This window comes from Maniola jurtina, chromosome 27, assembly GCF_905333055.1.
Source record: "Maniola jurtina chromosome 27, ilManJurt1.1, whole genome shotgun sequence".
NCBI classification, from domain to species: domain Eukaryota; kingdom Metazoa; phylum Arthropoda; class Insecta; order Lepidoptera; family Nymphalidae; genus Maniola; species Maniola jurtina.
The window spans coordinates 190610-207516 of record NC_060055.1 but is presented as its reverse complement, the minus strand read 5'-3'; the positions used below and the strand labels follow the sequence as shown (position 1 = coordinate 207516).

At 42.6% G+C, this 16907-nt stretch overlaps 1 protein-coding gene across 1 annotated transcript; it reads right to left on the bottom strand.

Moving 5' to 3' along the window:
* Window positions 1-941: 941 nt before the first annotated feature.
* Window positions 942-14689, bottom strand: LOC123879174 (aldo-keto reductase AKR2E4-like). The gene is made up of 8 exons (XM_045926763.1): window positions 14586-14689; window positions 10080-10178; window positions 8659-8766; window positions 7852-7923; window positions 7101-7217; window positions 6070-6246; window positions 5347-5550; window positions 942-1261 (listed from the first exon to the last, which is right to left on the bottom strand). The coding sequence occupies exons 1-8, from the start codon at window positions 14634-14636 to the stop codon at window positions 1082-1084; spliced, it is 1008 nt and encodes a 335-aa protein (XP_045782719.1). The 5' UTR covers window positions 14637-14689; the 3' UTR covers window positions 942-1081.
* Between the last annotated feature and the right edge of the window lie 2218 nt (window positions 14690-16907).

The window sequence follows — 16907 nt, the reverse complement described above, 5'->3', positions numbered from 1 at the left end:
TTTAATTTAGCAAAGTGCTGCTAGTTTGTTATGACATGTGGTTATGACGTATCGTTTAGTACTAGGGTGGTTGAAGGAGCAAACGGGGATTAGGGATTATGGAGATTTCATAAAATGTTTCAATATAGCTAATAGAGTGGCCACTTCTTGATTTAAGGGTTACCAGCATCAAAAATACAGAAACTATTAGGTATTTCTAAAACCTTTAAGATGACTTTCATAGCTGTTTCTGCTACCTTTCGCGGTCCCCCGACGCGATGAGCACTTAGATAAAAACTCCACTAAGTACTTAATTATTTATTATATCAAACATATACCTGCTTAATTATAATTTTTAGGGTTCCGTATCTCAAAAGGAAAAACGGAACCCTTATAGGATCACTTTGTTGTCTGTCTGTCTGTCATTAAAAGTATGCTCCTGAAAAAAGCTTATTATACAATCGAAGATTATGTAAATGACAAAAAAGCTTGGATTTGATTCGCTCTAGCAATACACGGCGCTGCAATTGCTTGTATACAGTATGGCATATTATTGTAAATTGTACATTTGAAAAGAGCAACCGCCGAGTTTCTTGCTGGTTCTTCTCGGTAGGAACAGCATTCCGAACCAGTGGTAGATTATTTTGACGATTCAAAAGCACTTGTAAAAGTTTAATTGAATAAAAATAATTTGAATTTGAATTTGTCTGTCCGTCCGTCCTTCGTGTCTGTCAAGAATACCTATAGGGTACTTCCCGTTGACCTAGAATCATGAAAGGCAGGTAGTAGGTCTTACAGCAGAAGTGAAGGAATAAATCTGAAAACCAAGAATTTGTGATTACATCACAGAAAAAAATGAGTTTTAATTTTCAATTTACTTTTTAGAGGTTTTTGAGTCGGAGGTTTTTAAATATTTGTATTTAATGGGTGTTCAAAATTTTGTAAATAAAAAACCATTTTTGTAATTGTAAACAAATTTATTTCATCTATAAACTATACAGGCTATGATTATTTCTGATTATAATCAAGTCTAGGTCCCACAGATTATAAAAGGCTATGATTATTTCTGATTACATTCAATGGGGACCTTTCCGGGTTATATCTAAAACGGATATTCTTTGGCGTCGCTGAAGAACTTGACGTCGACAACGCGGTAGTTATTATGGTAACTCTTCAGCTGCCGGCGGTCGAACTCGTCCAGCTGGAAGTCGAAGATGTCCAGGTTCTCCAAGATGCGGGAGCTGCTCACCGACTTGGGGATCGGAGTCACGCCCAGCTCCAACTGGAATCAGAGGAAATAGAGTTAGATTTTTTGAAGTTAAACGTCTCAGATTAGTCTTTAACTTATAAGGAAGCGTTGGTTACGGCGGACGTTTGTAACAGCTTTTTTAATACAGTTGCTCAAAAAGTGGCGTATTGCAGGGACGTATAGCGTTCGGGATGTGGATTACGTCATACTCGTGCTTTTTTTTACCTTTCCCGCACTCGTGCGTTCTCTTTCCCAACTGTCAAAATAATGTCTACCATGAAGTTTTTACTAAAAAAAATCATAGAAGTTTTTATGATTCATGCAAATACGTATATTTCTAAAAAGAAGCTACTAATTTGTTTCAATATCAGATTTAATGATTTGATTGAATGAGTTTGGTTAGGTTTCATTTCATTTCATCTCATTAAATTTCATTTTCATTTCATATCAATAAAAAACTTCTACTGAAGATTTGGCTGTATGGGCATGGTATCCTTTGCCTACCAGAATGGGTGAAGAAAATAAAACTCTGCTTATATTATTCTACGGTTGGCGCCATTTTTCAGAATTTTTTTTGCGAGTTTAGTTGTTTGTTGCACAAAATGAGTAATTTCGACCTTAGTTTTTTTCTATCTATTAACAATAAAGTTCTTTTAAATTAAATTAAGTTAGTTGAGTTTATTGTGTTTTTGTTATTTTATTAAATTGCTTAATTTTTTCGCAACTGTATTAAAAATAGTCGTTCAGTACACGTGCGGAACCGTCATTGCAACTCGTTCCGACTGTCAACCCTCGCCTTCAGCTACGCCTCGGCTCGGGTAGGCATTTGTCGGAACTCTTTGCAATGACAGCCTTTCCACATTTGTAATGAAATAAGTATACTATTTCGTGACTGTACAGGGCCCCAAGTTAAAGTTAGCACTCACCAGATACCTGAGCACCACTTGCGGCACGGTCTTGTTGTACTTGCCGGCGATGGCTGCAAGTTGAGGGTCGTCCACTCTCGGAGGAGGAGCGTCGGGCTTGGCGCGGCCGGGGAACAGCGAGCCGAAGGGCGTGACTATACAGGGCCCCAAGTTAAAGTTAGCACTCACCGGATACCTGAGCACCACTTGCGGCACGGTCTTGTTGTACTTGCCGGCGATGGCTGCAAGTTGAGGGTCGTCCACTCTCGGAGGAGGAGCGTCGGGCTTGGCGCGGCCGGGGAACAGCGAGCCGAAGGGCGCGACTATACAGGGCCCCAAGTTAAAGTTAGCACTCACCAGATACCTGAGCACCACTTGCGGCACGGTCTTGTTGTACTTGCCGGCGATGGCTGCAAGTTGAGGGTCGTCCACTCTCGGAGGAGGAGCGTCGGGCTTGGCGCGGCCGGGGAACAGCGAGCCGAAGGGCGCGACTATACAGGGCCCCAAGTTAAAGTTAGCACTCACCAGATACCTGAGCACCACTTGCGGCACGGTCTTGTTGTACTTGCCGGCGATGGCTGCAAGTTGAGGGTCGTCCACTCTCGGAGGAGGAGCGTCGGGCTTGGCGCGGCCGGGGAACAGCGAGCCGAAGGGCGCGACTATACAGGGCCCCAAGTTAAAGTTAGCACTCACCAGATACCTGAGCACCACTTGCGGCACGGTCTTGTTGTACTTGCCGGCGATGGCTGCAAGTTGAGGGTCGTCCGCTCTCGGAGGAGGAGCGTCGGGCTTGGCGCGGCCGGGGAACAGCGAGCCGAAGGGCGTGACTATACAGGGCCCCAAGTTAAAGTTAGCACTCACCGGATACCTGAGCACCACTTGCGGCACGGTCTTGTTGTACTTGCCGGCGATGGCTGCAAGTTGAGGGTCGTCCACTCTCGGAGGAGGAGCGTCGGGCTTGGCGCGGCCGGGGAACAGCGAGCCGAAGGGCGCGACTATACAGGGCCCCAAGTTAAAGTTAGCACTCACCAGATACCTGAGCACCACTTGCGGCACGGTCTTGTTGTACTTGCCGGCGATGGCTGCAAGTTGAGGGTCGTCCACTCTCGGAGGAGGAGCGTCGGGCTTGGCGCGGCCGGGGAACAGCGAGCCGAAGGGCGCGACTATACAGGGCCCCAAGTTAAAGTTAGCACTCACCAGATACCTGAGCACCACTTGCGGCACGGTCTTGTTGTACTTGCCGGCGATGGCTGCAAGTTGAGGGTCGTCCACTCTCGGAGGAGGAGCGTCGGGCTTGGCGCGGCCGGGGAACAGCGAGCCGAAGGGCGCGACTATACAGGGCCCCAAGTTAAAGTTAGCACTCACCAGATACCTGAGCACCACTTGCGGCACGGTCTTGTTGTACTTGCCGGCGATGGCTGCAAGTTGAGGGTCGTCCGCTCTCGGAGGAGGAGCGTCGGGCTTGGCGCGGCCGGGGAACAGCGAGCCGAAGGGCGCGACTATACAGGGCCCCAAGTTAAAGTTAGCACTCACCAGATACCTGAGCACCACTTGCGGCACGGTCTTGTTGTACTTGCCGGCGATGGCTGCAAGTTGAGGGTCGTCCACTCTCGGAGGAGGAGCGTCGGGCTTGGCGCGGCCGGGGAACAGCGAGCCGAAGGGCGCGACTATACAGGGCCCCAAGTTAAAGTTAGCACTCACCAGATACCTGAGCACCACTTGCGGCACGGTCTTGTTGTACTTGCCGGCGATGGCTGCAAGTTGAGGGTCGTCCGCTCTCGGAGGAGGAGCGTCGGGCTTGGCGCGGCCGGGGAACAGCGAGCCGAAGGGCGCGACTATACAGGGCCCCAAGTTAAAGTTAGCACTCACCAGATACCTGAGCACCACTTGCGGCACGGTCTTGTTGTACTTGCCGGCGATGGCTGCAAGTTGAGGGTCGTCCGCTCTCGGAGGAGGAGCGTCGGGCTTGGCGCGGCCGGGGAACAGCGAGCCGAAGGGCGCGACTATACAGGGCCCCAAGTTAAAGTTAGCACTCACCAGATACCTGAGCACCACTTGCGGCACGGTCTTGTTGTACTTGCCGGCGATGGCTGCAAGTTGAGGGTCGTCCACTCTCGGAGGAGGAGCGTCGGGCTTGGCGCGGCCGGGGAACAGCGAGCCGAAGGGCGCGACTATACAGGGCCCCAAGTTAAAGTTAGCACTCACCAGATACCTGAGCACCACTTGCGGCACGGTCTTGTTGTACTTGCCGGCGATGGCTGCAAGTTGAGGGTCGTCCACTCTCGGAGGAGGAGCGTCGGGCTTGGCGCGGCCGGGGAACAGCGAGCCGAAGGGCGTGACTATACAGGGCCCCAAGTTAAAGTTAGCACTCACCAGATACCTGAGCACCACTTGCGGCACGGTCTTGTTGTACTTGCCGGCGATGGCTGCAAGTTGAGGGTCGTCCACTCTCGGAGGAGGAGCGTCGGGCTTGGCGCGGCCGGGGAACAGCGAGCCGAAGGGCGTGACTATACAGGGCCCCAAGTTAAAGTTAGCACTCACCAGATACCTGAGCACCACTTGCGGCACGGTCTTGTTGTACTTGCCGGCGATGGCTGCAAGTTGAGGGTCGTCCACTCTCGGAGGAGGAGCGTCGGGCTTGGCGCGGCCGGGGAACAGCGAGCCGAAGGGCGCGACTATACAGGGCCCCAAGTTAAAGTTAGCACTCACCAGATACCTGAGCACCACTTGCGGCACGGTCTTGTTGTACTTGCCGGCGATGGCTGCAAGTTGAGGGTCGTCCACTCTCGGAGGAGGAGCGTCGGGCTTGGCGCGGCCGGGGAACAGCGAGCCGAAGGGCGTGACTATACAGGGCCCCAAGTTAAAGTTAGCACTCACCAGATACCTGAGCACCACTTGCGGCACGGTCTTGTTGTACTTGCCGGCGATGGCTGCAAGTTGAGGGTCGTCCACTCTCGGAGGAGGAGCGTCGGGCTTGGCGCGGCCGGGGAACAGCGAGCCGAAGGGCGCGACTATACAGGGCCCCAAGTTAAAGTTAGCACTCACCAGATACCTGAGCACCACTTGCGGCACGGTCTTGTTGTACTTGCCGGCGATGGCTGCAAGTTGAGGGTCGTCCACTCTCGGAGGAGGAGCGTCGGGCTTGGCGCGGCCGGGGAACAGCGAGCCGAAGGGCGCGACTATACAGGGCCCCAAGTTAAAGTTAGCACTCACCAGATACCTGAGCACCACTTGCGGCACGGTCTTGTTGTACTTGCCGGCGATGGCTGCAAGTTGAGGGTCGTCCGCTCTCGGAGGAGGAGCGTCGGGCTTGGCGCGGCCGGGGAACAGCGAGCCGAAGGGCGTGTAGCCCATCACTGCGATGTCGTTGTTGTGGCAGAACTCCCGCAGTTCTGGTTGCTGAAGGTTCAGGTTTGTCTATGGAGGGATTGATGGTAAGGGTAAATAGTAGTTTTTTTTTTATTGGTTTTACGGCTGTGGGTTCTAGTCCTTTTTAGGCTGGTAAATACTAGATAGAAGCAGGAGCTAGGTCTTCTAAAAATAGGGATGATGACTAGTCAAATCAGGTCAAAATTCAAAATATTTTTATTCAGTTAAACTTTTACAAGTACTTTTGAATCGTCAAGTGCATCTACCACTGGTTCGGAATGCCTTTCCTATCGAGAAGAACCAGTAAGAAACTCGGCGGTTGCTCTTTTCAAAGATTTGATATATTTATGCCATGTATGAAAGTAATTCAAGTCCCGCGCAATGCTGGAGTGAGCTGCAGGTCAAATCCACGCTCTTTTATCATTTACATAACCGAAAGGGAGCTTGTATGAAATTCACAGATAAATATTTGGACATAATTTGACGTAGGTACTTTTTATTTAAATCTTCTCAACTTGGCCAAGCCCAACTTGGCCTGTGCTATGCCAAGCTTCGTCAATCCCTTACCTCTACTTGCAACACGGCAGGCTTCACATCACTGCTGTTCTCCCAGAGTCGCTCCATTTGCGCCAAGTTGAAGTTACACACGCCTATAGACTTGGCCAAGCCCTGCTGCTTGGCCGCCACCATGCCAAGCCAAGTCTCTAGATAGTCGATATCCACATAAGGCTTGGGAAGTTTGGTCTGAAGGAAAACAAAAAACAAAATTAAAACGTTTTCAGAACTGAGGATTGTCTAGTTATAAATTTTCATACAAAAAGCGATAAAGTTCTTCTCCCCGTAAAATATGTAATCCAATTTTCATAACTTTTAGAAATATTGTAGATATCTTTTGATGTAGAACTCTTTAATTTTCCGGGATAAAAGTAGCCTATGTGTTAATCCAGGATATAATCTATCTCCATTCCGAATTTCAGCCAAATCCATTCAGTAGTTTTTGCGTGAAAGAGTGACAAACACACACACAAATTTTTGCCTTTATAATATTAGTGTGATAGTGTGATGTACATAGATGACTCGTTTGAGGAGGTACCTCAATGGCCAAAGGCCAAGAATTTTAATAATGGTTCCATAGTAATATTATAAATGCGAAAGTGTGTCTGTGTTTCTGTCTGCTAGCTTTTCACGACCCAGCAGTTTAACTGATTTTGAAGAAATTTTGAATAGAGTTAGCTTACATCCCGGAGACGGAATGGGCTACTTTCCCACGCGATTCCTAAAGCTTTAAGGCCCATCTGTTTAACTGACTTATATGAAATTCGGCACTAAGGTAACTTTCGTCCTAGAAATTGAGATGGTCAAATTTTTATCCCGGGAAATTAAAAGGTTCCCACTGAATTAAAAAAAAATCTAAATCCACGCGGGCATCATCTAGTTATTCTAGTTTGTGGCAAAAGGCCAGTTATAACGATTTTTTTTTTAATTCACTATAGGTAAGCGCTTGACCACAATCACACCTGATGGAAAGTGAGGATGTGGTCTAAGATGGGATGCGTTTACCTAGAAGGTGCCTATTCACTTATAGTTAGTTAGTATACCTCAGTAGCAAAAGGCCAGTGGATGAGGTAAAGGTCCACATAGGTCAGATTAAGCCTCTGCAACGACTCCTGCAACGCGGGCACCACTGCCTCGCGGGCGTGCGCGTCGTTCCACAGCTGAAATTAAATAAATAAATTATTGATTAACTGATTTTACGGACCTACAATTAAAATGCCTTCAAGGCATAACTTAGACCTCATCATTGCTCACTTGTGCTATAAAACCTACCTACTTGACAAATAAGTATGTATCATGATTCTAGGTCAACGGGAAGTACCCTATAGGTTTCTTGACGGACACTTCAGACGGATAGACAGACAGTGTGTTCCTATAGGGGTTCCGTTTTACCCGACTGCGGCAAAGCCAAAAGGAGAGGTTATTATTATAGCAGTCTATGTATGTATGTATGTATGTATATATGTATGTATGTATGTTTGTATCCAGATTCTGTGTGTTCCACCGTAGCGCCTAAACTACTGGGCTGATTTTGATGAATGAGGTGTCAATCGATTCATCGTAAAGGTCCGGGTGACATAGGCTACATTTTATACGAAAAAAATTGACCTAATGGATGATACATCAAAAAAAGTGGGGTTCTCCAAATTTTTTTTTTTTTTGCTTTTGTTTTGAGTGGGATGTCAAATGAAAGAGGAAAACATTAAAATATACCAAGCGACAGAAAAACAATTTTACTATATTATTTCCTTTTGAGGTACGGAACCCTAAAAATGAAACATCTAAAATCATCACCTTGGTGGTGATGAACAAGTCTTCTCTAGCCACCACGCCTTCTGCGATCTTTTTGTTCACCGCTTTTCCCACCTGCAATTCAAGTGTAAATTAAAAATTTATAACACCCCCGACAAGTGAAAGTTACAGTAACTAGAAAAGAGCTGATAACTTTCAAACGACTGAACCGATTTTCTTGGATTATAGCTAAGAACACTCTCGATCAAGACACCTTTCAAACAAAAAAAAAACTAAATTAAAATTGGTTCATTAGTTTAGAAGCTACGATGCCACAGACAGATACCCAATATACAGACAGATACTCTTTTTGGGTCGGGGGTTAATTAAATTAGAGGCTCCAGTATTTTTACTAATGTTTTCAGGTTTGAGGTGAGTTTATATTATAATTTTATTGGTCTAAGATAAGATTATTTATAATTCACTCAACATTTTTCATTTACAACAACTTTTGGCCAAAATCAAACTGTCTGGAGCTCTGACTGTTTAAACCCCTAAATTCGTTCATGGTAAATGGGTAAATATATTGAAAGTTTAATACCTATTTATACTTTATCTAAAAAATTATTTATATTATTATTTTAATTAATATTAATTAACACAATATTCATTGATTTTAAGATAATCTGGAGATGGGCGTTAACAACTGCAACACAGTGTAACTAACGCAGTTGTTACCGCTCTTTATTTTTAAGGCAATGTAGTGTAAAATAAAGATTTTTTCATTTTTTTTTTCATTTTTCAATTATATTATTATTTGAGTTTTGGAATCGGAGTGTTTAGTAGTAGTCAGAGAATAGACACGCATACCTGATCTTCGTCATCATAGATGCTAGCAGTGTCAATGTGGCGATACCCCGCGTCGATGGCTACTTCCACCGCCTTCTGCACGGAGTCGTCTGTCACCGCCACTGGCAACTACAATAATGATCCATACTAATAAATGCGAAAGTGTTTCTGTCTGTCCGTCAGTCTCCCGCACTGCCAAGGGTCACTGGTAGAGATAAGTACTTCCTTGTCCACCTTTTCTCTTTTTTTTTGTTCTCTCGTCTGGCTTTACAAAGATTAGCCAATGTCAAGTTTGTAGTTATTTGTAACAAGTTAGTTAAACTATACAAGTGTGGACCCCGTCTGTGCCGGCGCTCGCTGACACGCGCACGGCACCCCGAGCGCTTTCCAGTCAGTTTTAACAAAAAAAAAACACTCCTAAAAGGCATAGCACGCCCGCCAGCTAACACCAATACAGACGAAGTCCTTTTTTCTCTTTATTGTTAAAAACTTTCTAGTACAAAATCCTTACTAATATTATAAACTAGTTGATGCCCGCGTCGTCGTCCGCGTGGATTTAGGTTTTCCGAAATCCCGTGGGATGCCTTTGATTTTCCGGGATAAAAAGTAGCCTATGTGCTAATCCAGGATATTATCTACCTCCATTCCAAACAGCCAAATCCGTCCAGTAGTTTTTGCGTGAAGGAGTAACAAATACACACACACGTACACACATACACACAAACTTTCGCCTTTATAATATTAGTGTGAAGTGTGATGCGAAAGTGTGTCTGTCTGTCTGCTAGCTTTTAGCGGCCCAACAGTTTAACCGATTTCGATATTTGGTACAGAGTTAGCTTACATCCCGGGGAAGGACTTTTTATCCCTGAAAATTAAATAATTCCCACGGGATTTTTAAAGCCCCGTCCGTTTAACTGATCTGTATGTGGTATAGTATAGAGGTAGCTTGCATCCCGGAAATTGATATAGGCAACTTTTATCGCGGAAAATCAGAGTTCCCACGGGATTTTTAGTAAACCTAAATCCACGCGGATGAAGTGAGCATTATTTAGTTTATTAAAATTATTATTATTATTAAGACATAGCTTCTCAACAGGTGTGGACCTAAAAAAGCACTTGTGACTAAAACGAAAATCATTGCACTGTCCCTGTCCCACTCAGTACCAAAATGATCATATCTATACTAATATTATAAAGAGGAAACCTTTGTATTTTTGTATGTTTGTATTGAATAGGCTCAAAAACTGCTGGACCGATTTCAAAATTTCTTTTACCATTACTTAAAGGGATTCTTCCGAATCCGTATAGGCTATATTTTATCCCGGAAAATAGAAAAAATAAATGTCCACCCGTGCGAAGCCGGGGCGGGTCGCTAGTCATCTCATAAGCTAGTAAGTGAGCATTATAACTCGTGTTCACACTAAGTACATACCTCTCCTTACCTGATCATTGTTAAGCCCGAGCCAGGTCCCGAAGCCAAATCTAGGCATCAGGTTTCCATCATTCAGCCTGGTGAGTGGAGCTTTGCAGGCTGGAATGCTCTGGAAAAACATTGTTACACATAAATCTAATCCATTGGAATCATGATCCACACCAGACCCCATCAAGATATACAAATGTTTCGAATTAATTATTAACCCATTATAGCCTAGCGGTGCCATATGGCACCCAATTTCGTATGTTTAAATTGTTGGGCCCTGTCCTTGTAATAAGAGGTGAAGTCAAGTGGTTTGTTGTCAATGCAATGCTAGAGGGACATAGCCATTACTCCATTTACTTTGTTTTGTCCCATAAGCTTTTTGTGACCTGCACCAGCACCTGTAAATCAGTGATGTGAAATTGCTGCCAATAATGGATGCAACATTCCAGTAAGGGGATCATATTTTTTTTATTTTGAGTAATGTAATACTTTTATGCATTTACACTAGATGCCAAACCTTGTATTGACTTGTTCATATCATAAAACTGTCGTATTTTGTTTTATTGTTTGGATTATAGCATGTTAAAAGATATGGATGCCGTACAGCACCGCTAGGTCATTATGTTGTCTTTTATTATGTATACTAAAAGTCTAATTTATGTCTTTTCTTTGGTTATTCCTTATGTAATGGCTTTTTTGTTTCATTGGAGATTGTACATTACATGAGGCACTTGCTATACAAGAAGAAGACCATGAACTCAAGCCTCAATTGCTATAAATTGAAGCTCCAGACCCTATAATCCCATCTGACAAAGATGAGGGTAGTTTTATAAATAATCCCACTGGTCGGCAACTCAATGCTAGATGTGAAGTGGTGCTAGGCTCTACATCTGTTCATACCTATTTCAGTTAAAAAATACGCCACGACGTGGTGGCCGTCTATCAGCTTGAAACACCAAGCAAAAACATCTAAAAAATACTGGCAATCGGGTCTAACAGCATATGTTATGACAGCAAAAATCATTTATTGGTACCCAGCGAGTCATGTCGCAAGTGTGGGTAACAGTATTGTCAGTCAGACTAGATTACAGTGCAATAAATGTACCGTGGGGCTCTGTGCACCCTGCAACCTACAAGCTTCCTACAAATAATATGTAATTTTATGGAAATATATGTAAATGTTCATGTAATATATTGGATCTTTTAATCAATTTTGGACCTTGAACTATACAAGAGTTAATACCTTAATAATTCTTATCAAATTGTGGTAGAACATTTTGGTAACAATCAGTTATAAGAAATTTATGAGACATTTGAAAAGACACGGTAGGAGCCTAGCGGTGCCATGCAGCATCCATGGTTATTTCCAGAAGTAAGACTTGCACCAAAATTCTGATGATTAGATCTGACTAATAGGGTCCATAATAACAACATATCAATGAAAAACTCAATTCTGAGACCTTAAAATAATTCAGGCTATAATGGGTTAAGTTAAGTTGTTGTTTAATAAGTGGAGACGTTGGAGCCGTGGGACCCGTGGGCTCGAGCTCTTTTTGAGGGAATTTTCCGCGTGGATTTAGATTTTTATAGATCCCGTGGGAACTGTATGAATTTTCCGGGATAAAAAGTTGCCCATTTCGATAACAGGGACGCAAGTTATTTCGGTACCTTTCATACAAATCGGTGAAGTGGATGGGTTTTTAGGAATCCCGCGGGAACTCTTTGATTTTCCGGGATAAAAAGCCTATGTCCATCCTCGGGATATAAGCTAACCTTGTACCAAACGTCAGAATCGGTTACACACTTCAGGAGATGTAGACCTGAAGTCAATTTGCACCATACAGATTTGTTTGGTATAGCGCATTATAGCAAGTTAAGCTTTTGGTTCCTTGTACAGCTAATATAATTTAATATTTTAGACTTAGTACAAAAATATGGCCTTTTGGGATTACAATACAGGATTACAGTTTACTTAAAAGTTGGTTTATCATGATGTTGATGAGTATACTTATGTAAGCAATAATGCTTATATGTACATATAGTGTAATTAACCATCTAACCACCTACATCTATGAGTCACAACAGTGTTGCTATGGTTTTTAAGAGGGGTCTCTCCGTCACGCGCTTCATACAAACGTAGTTCCAATTTCATTTGAATATTAAGCAACCAAAGTCCATGAAATTTTGCAGCCATATTCTAGAAACTAATATCTATGTCTGTGGTTTTCCAGATTTCTGTTAAAATATTCGGATTCAAAGTTACGCGGTCTTAAAAATTTGCATACAAATCTTTGAGCCCCTGTAATTTTAAAACTACATATTTTTAGAAAAATCTAAAACACCACAGACACAGATATTAGTTTCTAGAATATGTCTGCAAAATTTCATGGACTTTGGTTGCTTAATATTCAAATGAAATTGGAACTACGATTGTATGAAGCGAGTGACGGAGAGAGCCCTGTTAAGTATAAGTAGGTAGGTATATGGTTGTATAAGTGTAATCATTTGAGAGACTGGTTCACCTTGTAGGTACATCCATCAAGTTAGATACAAGACGCATCCAAGTACCTACTAGGTAATACAATTTAAAAAATATAAAAAAGTGGCCAAGTGCGAGTCGAAACTCGCTCTTTCATGATTCCGTACATAAATATTTTGGATGCTGAAATAATAATTTCTTTTCCGAGCTAGAACATCGCAATAAACCGTGAAAGATAACCCCAGAAAATGTTTGTTTGTTTTGGTCACAGTTTACAATAAATTGTTGTTTTCAATATAAATACATGCATACGTACATAATGTATACGGACATATTCTTAACTAAATAAGTATCTAGTTAGTTTTAGAGATAGGAACCGGCACTAAATGGTCTAAAACTGATAACTTTGACGACACCTAATTCAATAGGTTTTTGGGTCAACGATCTACACCCAAATATCTACCGCAGGTGTTTCCTTTACTATATATTTATTACATTATATACTATTACAATATAGGGGCTACCACAGGTCTGTAAGTCCTTTCGTCTATAAGCTATTTCAGACCCTGTACGCGACAGACAGACAGGCGAGTGTCATTTATAGGGCTCCGTTTTTACCCATTGCGTAGAGAACCCTAATAAAATTTTAATTAACTCTAAATCCTCATCTAAGCAAGTGTTGCTAGTGTTACTTTACTGAGATAATATTTTTTTGCCGAAACGTTGTAAAAAGGTGCCATTGTATTTTTTTTACTGTTGAGCTTCGACAATCGGAATAAAAATAAATGGTGATTGATGAGGATGATTGTTTAATTTTTTACAAGTTTTTAGGGTTCCGTACCTCAAAAGGAAAAACGGAACCCTTATAGGATCACTTTGTTGTCTGTCTGTCTGTCTGTCCGGACGGTGCCCTCAGTGCGCGAGACTGACTCGCACTTGGCCGGTTTTGTATATCTCTTGTAACTAACTATAGGTAAAGGTAGATAATGTAAATCACGATAAAAAAAAAGGTATACGTAACAATGTAAAGGAGAGTGCGAGTCGGAGGATTCCGTATCGTCGTACATGAAATAGCACTTTTTAATTTTCATGGCGGTCATTCTGAAATTCTTATTATTTGTGGTTATAGCGGAACTATAGTCAAAGACAAAGTCAAAGTCAAAAGTCAAAATCATTTATTCAAAGTAGGTACAATTGTACTCCTTTTGATGGTCGAAATTGTTAAACTTGTACGATATAGTGGTGATAATTAATTACGTTACTTAAAATTAAAGCTACGAGGGTTCCAAACGCGCCCAAGTCTGAGTATACATTCGCGCCCAAGTATACATTCTGTGACACCTCTCTACCTATTACGGTTCACGAGACACAGTTCACTGACAGTCAGACGGACGTACGGCGGAGTCCCGTTGGCACCCTTGGGAACCCTAGAAACATACTTTTTAGGGTTCCACACCCAAAGGTTAAAAACGGAGCTCTATTAATGTCACTCAGTCTGTCCGTCTGTCGGTCTCTCGTGTCTGTCAAGAAACCTATGGGGTGTTTCCCGTTGACCTAGAATCATGCAGGTATAGGTAGGTCGTTCAGCACAAAATCCGAAAAACGTGAAGTTTTGCTTACTTACATAAGTACATCATAGAAAAAATTATATTTTTTATACGATGGTACGGAATCTTTCGTGTGCGAGTGCAACTCGCACTTGACCGGTTTTTTTTAACAAAATAGGTAAGGCATGCATTTGACTGAGTATCGAAGCAAAGTATAATTCGCGACAGGTCGAGATGGCAATCGGAGTAAAGGCGGGGGGACGCCCCGCACACCCGCACTCCCCCGCAGCGGGTTAGCACAGGGGCTGTGCGGGTGTGCGGGGCGTCCCCACCCCGGTTGCCATCGCAACCTGTCGCGCACCATAGTTTACGTTTGAATGTTTCAATCACATTTTCATAGACTTTGGTTGCTTAATATTCAAATGAGAATGGATCTACGATTATATGGGGTAAGTGACGGGGAGAACCCTGTTAAGTTTTTGAGGCTCAAAAAATTACTTACATGGCCAACAACACTAGCGAAAAATACCACAAAACTGATGAAAAACCACATATTTAATATTAATACTGATTTGATGAAGTGACCATGTCGGGTTGGCCCTGAGACTGAAGCCTATGATTCGATGTAAATCATTATAAGCAATCTGAGGATCATTATTAACTTGATTATACCCGCGACTTCGTCCAACTAATTTAGGAACAAGCTAAAAATAAAATAGAATAGAATAGAATGATTTTTATTCAAGTAGAGTTTTACAAGAGCTTTTGAATCGTTAAAATAATTTACCACTGATTCGGAATGCCGTTTCTACCGAGAAGAACCAGCAAGAAACTCGGCAAGAACCACGAAGAAAACAGAAAAAACCTAAACTATAGTCTACTACTAGTATACTGTCTGTCTGTCTGTCAGTCAGTCAGTCAGTCAGTCTTTTCTGTCGCTCGGTGTATTCTAACATTGTACAATATTTATATTTATGAACTCGGAATTTTTAAATCTTTCATTTGATGACCCACCCGATACAATAGCAAAAAAAAAATTTTCACATACCCCACTTTTTTAGATGTAGTATACACTTTTTTAGTTGACACCTCTTTCACCAAAATCGGCTCAGTAGTTTAGGCGCTACGGTGGAACACACATAAATACAAACCTACATACATACATAGATAGACTGCTAAAATCATAACCCTTCCTTCTGGCTTTGCCGGAATCAGGTAAAAAGAAATGATTAAATCCCATCAGTTTTGGCGGTCAGGTCTCCTGCAGCATCAGGATTGAGAAGTTGGAATCCAAATTTTTTTACGGGACAATGTTGCAAAGTTTTTTTAACGATTAAAAAAAATACGCAAATCTGTTTAGAAAACTCGGAGTTAATCACACTTCACACTATATAATATTATAAAGGCGAAAGTTTGTATGTGTGTGTGTGTGTGTGTGTGTGTGTGTGTGTGTGTGTGTGTGTGTGTGTGTGTGTGTGTCTGTGTGTGTGTGTGTGTGTGTATGTTTGTTACTCCTTCACGCAAAAACTACTGGACGGATTTGGCTGAAATTCGGAATGGAGATAGATAATATCCTGGATTAGCACATAGGCCACTTTTTATCCCGGAAAACCAAAGAGTTCCCACGGGATTTCGAAAAATCTAAATCCACGCGGACGAAGTCGCGGGCGTCAGCTAGTGTATCAATATGTCCAAAAAAACAACTCCTTTTTTGAAATTCGATTAAAAAAGTAGCCTATGTCAATAAATAGGTTCAGCCCACAGATTTAGGAATAAAAGTTCTGTGGTTCATTCGGCCTTTCCAAAAATTAGCCCGTTCAAACAGACGGATTCAGTTATGGCACAGTTCAATTAACCATAAGAGCGTAATATGAGGTAGTTATATCGAAATTACGGACGGACACTTCAGTTTCATTTATTAGTAAGGACATAATTATTAGTATAGAAGTATAGATTAGTATAAACGTATAGGTTTAGTTCCTAAGGCTAGGCTTGATCCACAGAATTGGGAATAGCTATAGAAATGGAAAAAGCGGTGACTGATAGTCTAGTGGTTAACATGGCCACCTTCTTTTCGGGAGGTCGGGGGTTACCCTAACGCATTACCTTTCTAGTAAAGATTTTTATATAAACCTGTGAGGATGATACTGCCATTGGCGCACTACTTTGTCGTATTAGTTTAAAAATTGCGAAAAAACTAATTAAATTTGAATTTCGCGGGCAGACCCGTCTCATGCACCTTAAGCAATTAAATATCACTTGCTTTGGCGGTGAAGGAAAACATCGTGAGGAAACCTGCATACCCGAGAGGTCTCCGTATTCTCAAAGGTGTGTGAAGTCTGCAAATCCACATTGGGCCATGCGGGTCTAAGCCCTTCTCATTCTGAGGAAGACCCGTGCTCAGTAGTGGGCCGGTAAAGAGTTGATCATGATGATGATAAAAATAGGCCTTGTAGTCCAATTTCGAGAAAGAGGTTAGCTGCCGAATCTAACTCGACTGGGCAGTGTTTGGGAAGTTAACAAGAAAATTGGTATCCAATTAAACTTTTACAAGTACTTTTGAATCGTCAAACGCATCTACCACTGATTCGGAATGCCTTTCCTACCGAGAAGAACCAGCAAGAAACTCGGCGGTTGCTCTTTTCAAAGATTTGATATACAATATTATGCCATGTATAAAAGTAATTGAAGTCCCGCGCATTGCTGGAGCGAGCTGCAGGTCTAATCCACGCTCATAATATAGTTAGGTAGCATAGTTTTAATATCTAGTCATGTTGCAATTGTAGGTATATGCGATTTTAATTTTTAAAGTATAAAAAACAAC

Bases quoted from the DNA above. Each gene is read 5' to 3' on its own strand.
- LOC123879174 (XM_045926763.1), bottom strand. From the start codon at position 14,636: ATGTGGTTTTTCATCAGTTTTGTGGTATTTTTCGCTAGTGTTGTTGGC. The intron at 8,767-10,079 runs GTAAGGAGAGGT...TCATTATTGTAG, and splicing joins TCGGGCTTAACAATGATCAG to TTGCCAGTGGCGGTGACAGA. The intron at 7,218-7,851 runs GTGATGATTTTA...ATTTAATTTCAG, and splicing joins ACTTGTTCATCACCACCAAG to CTGTGGAACGACGCGCACGC.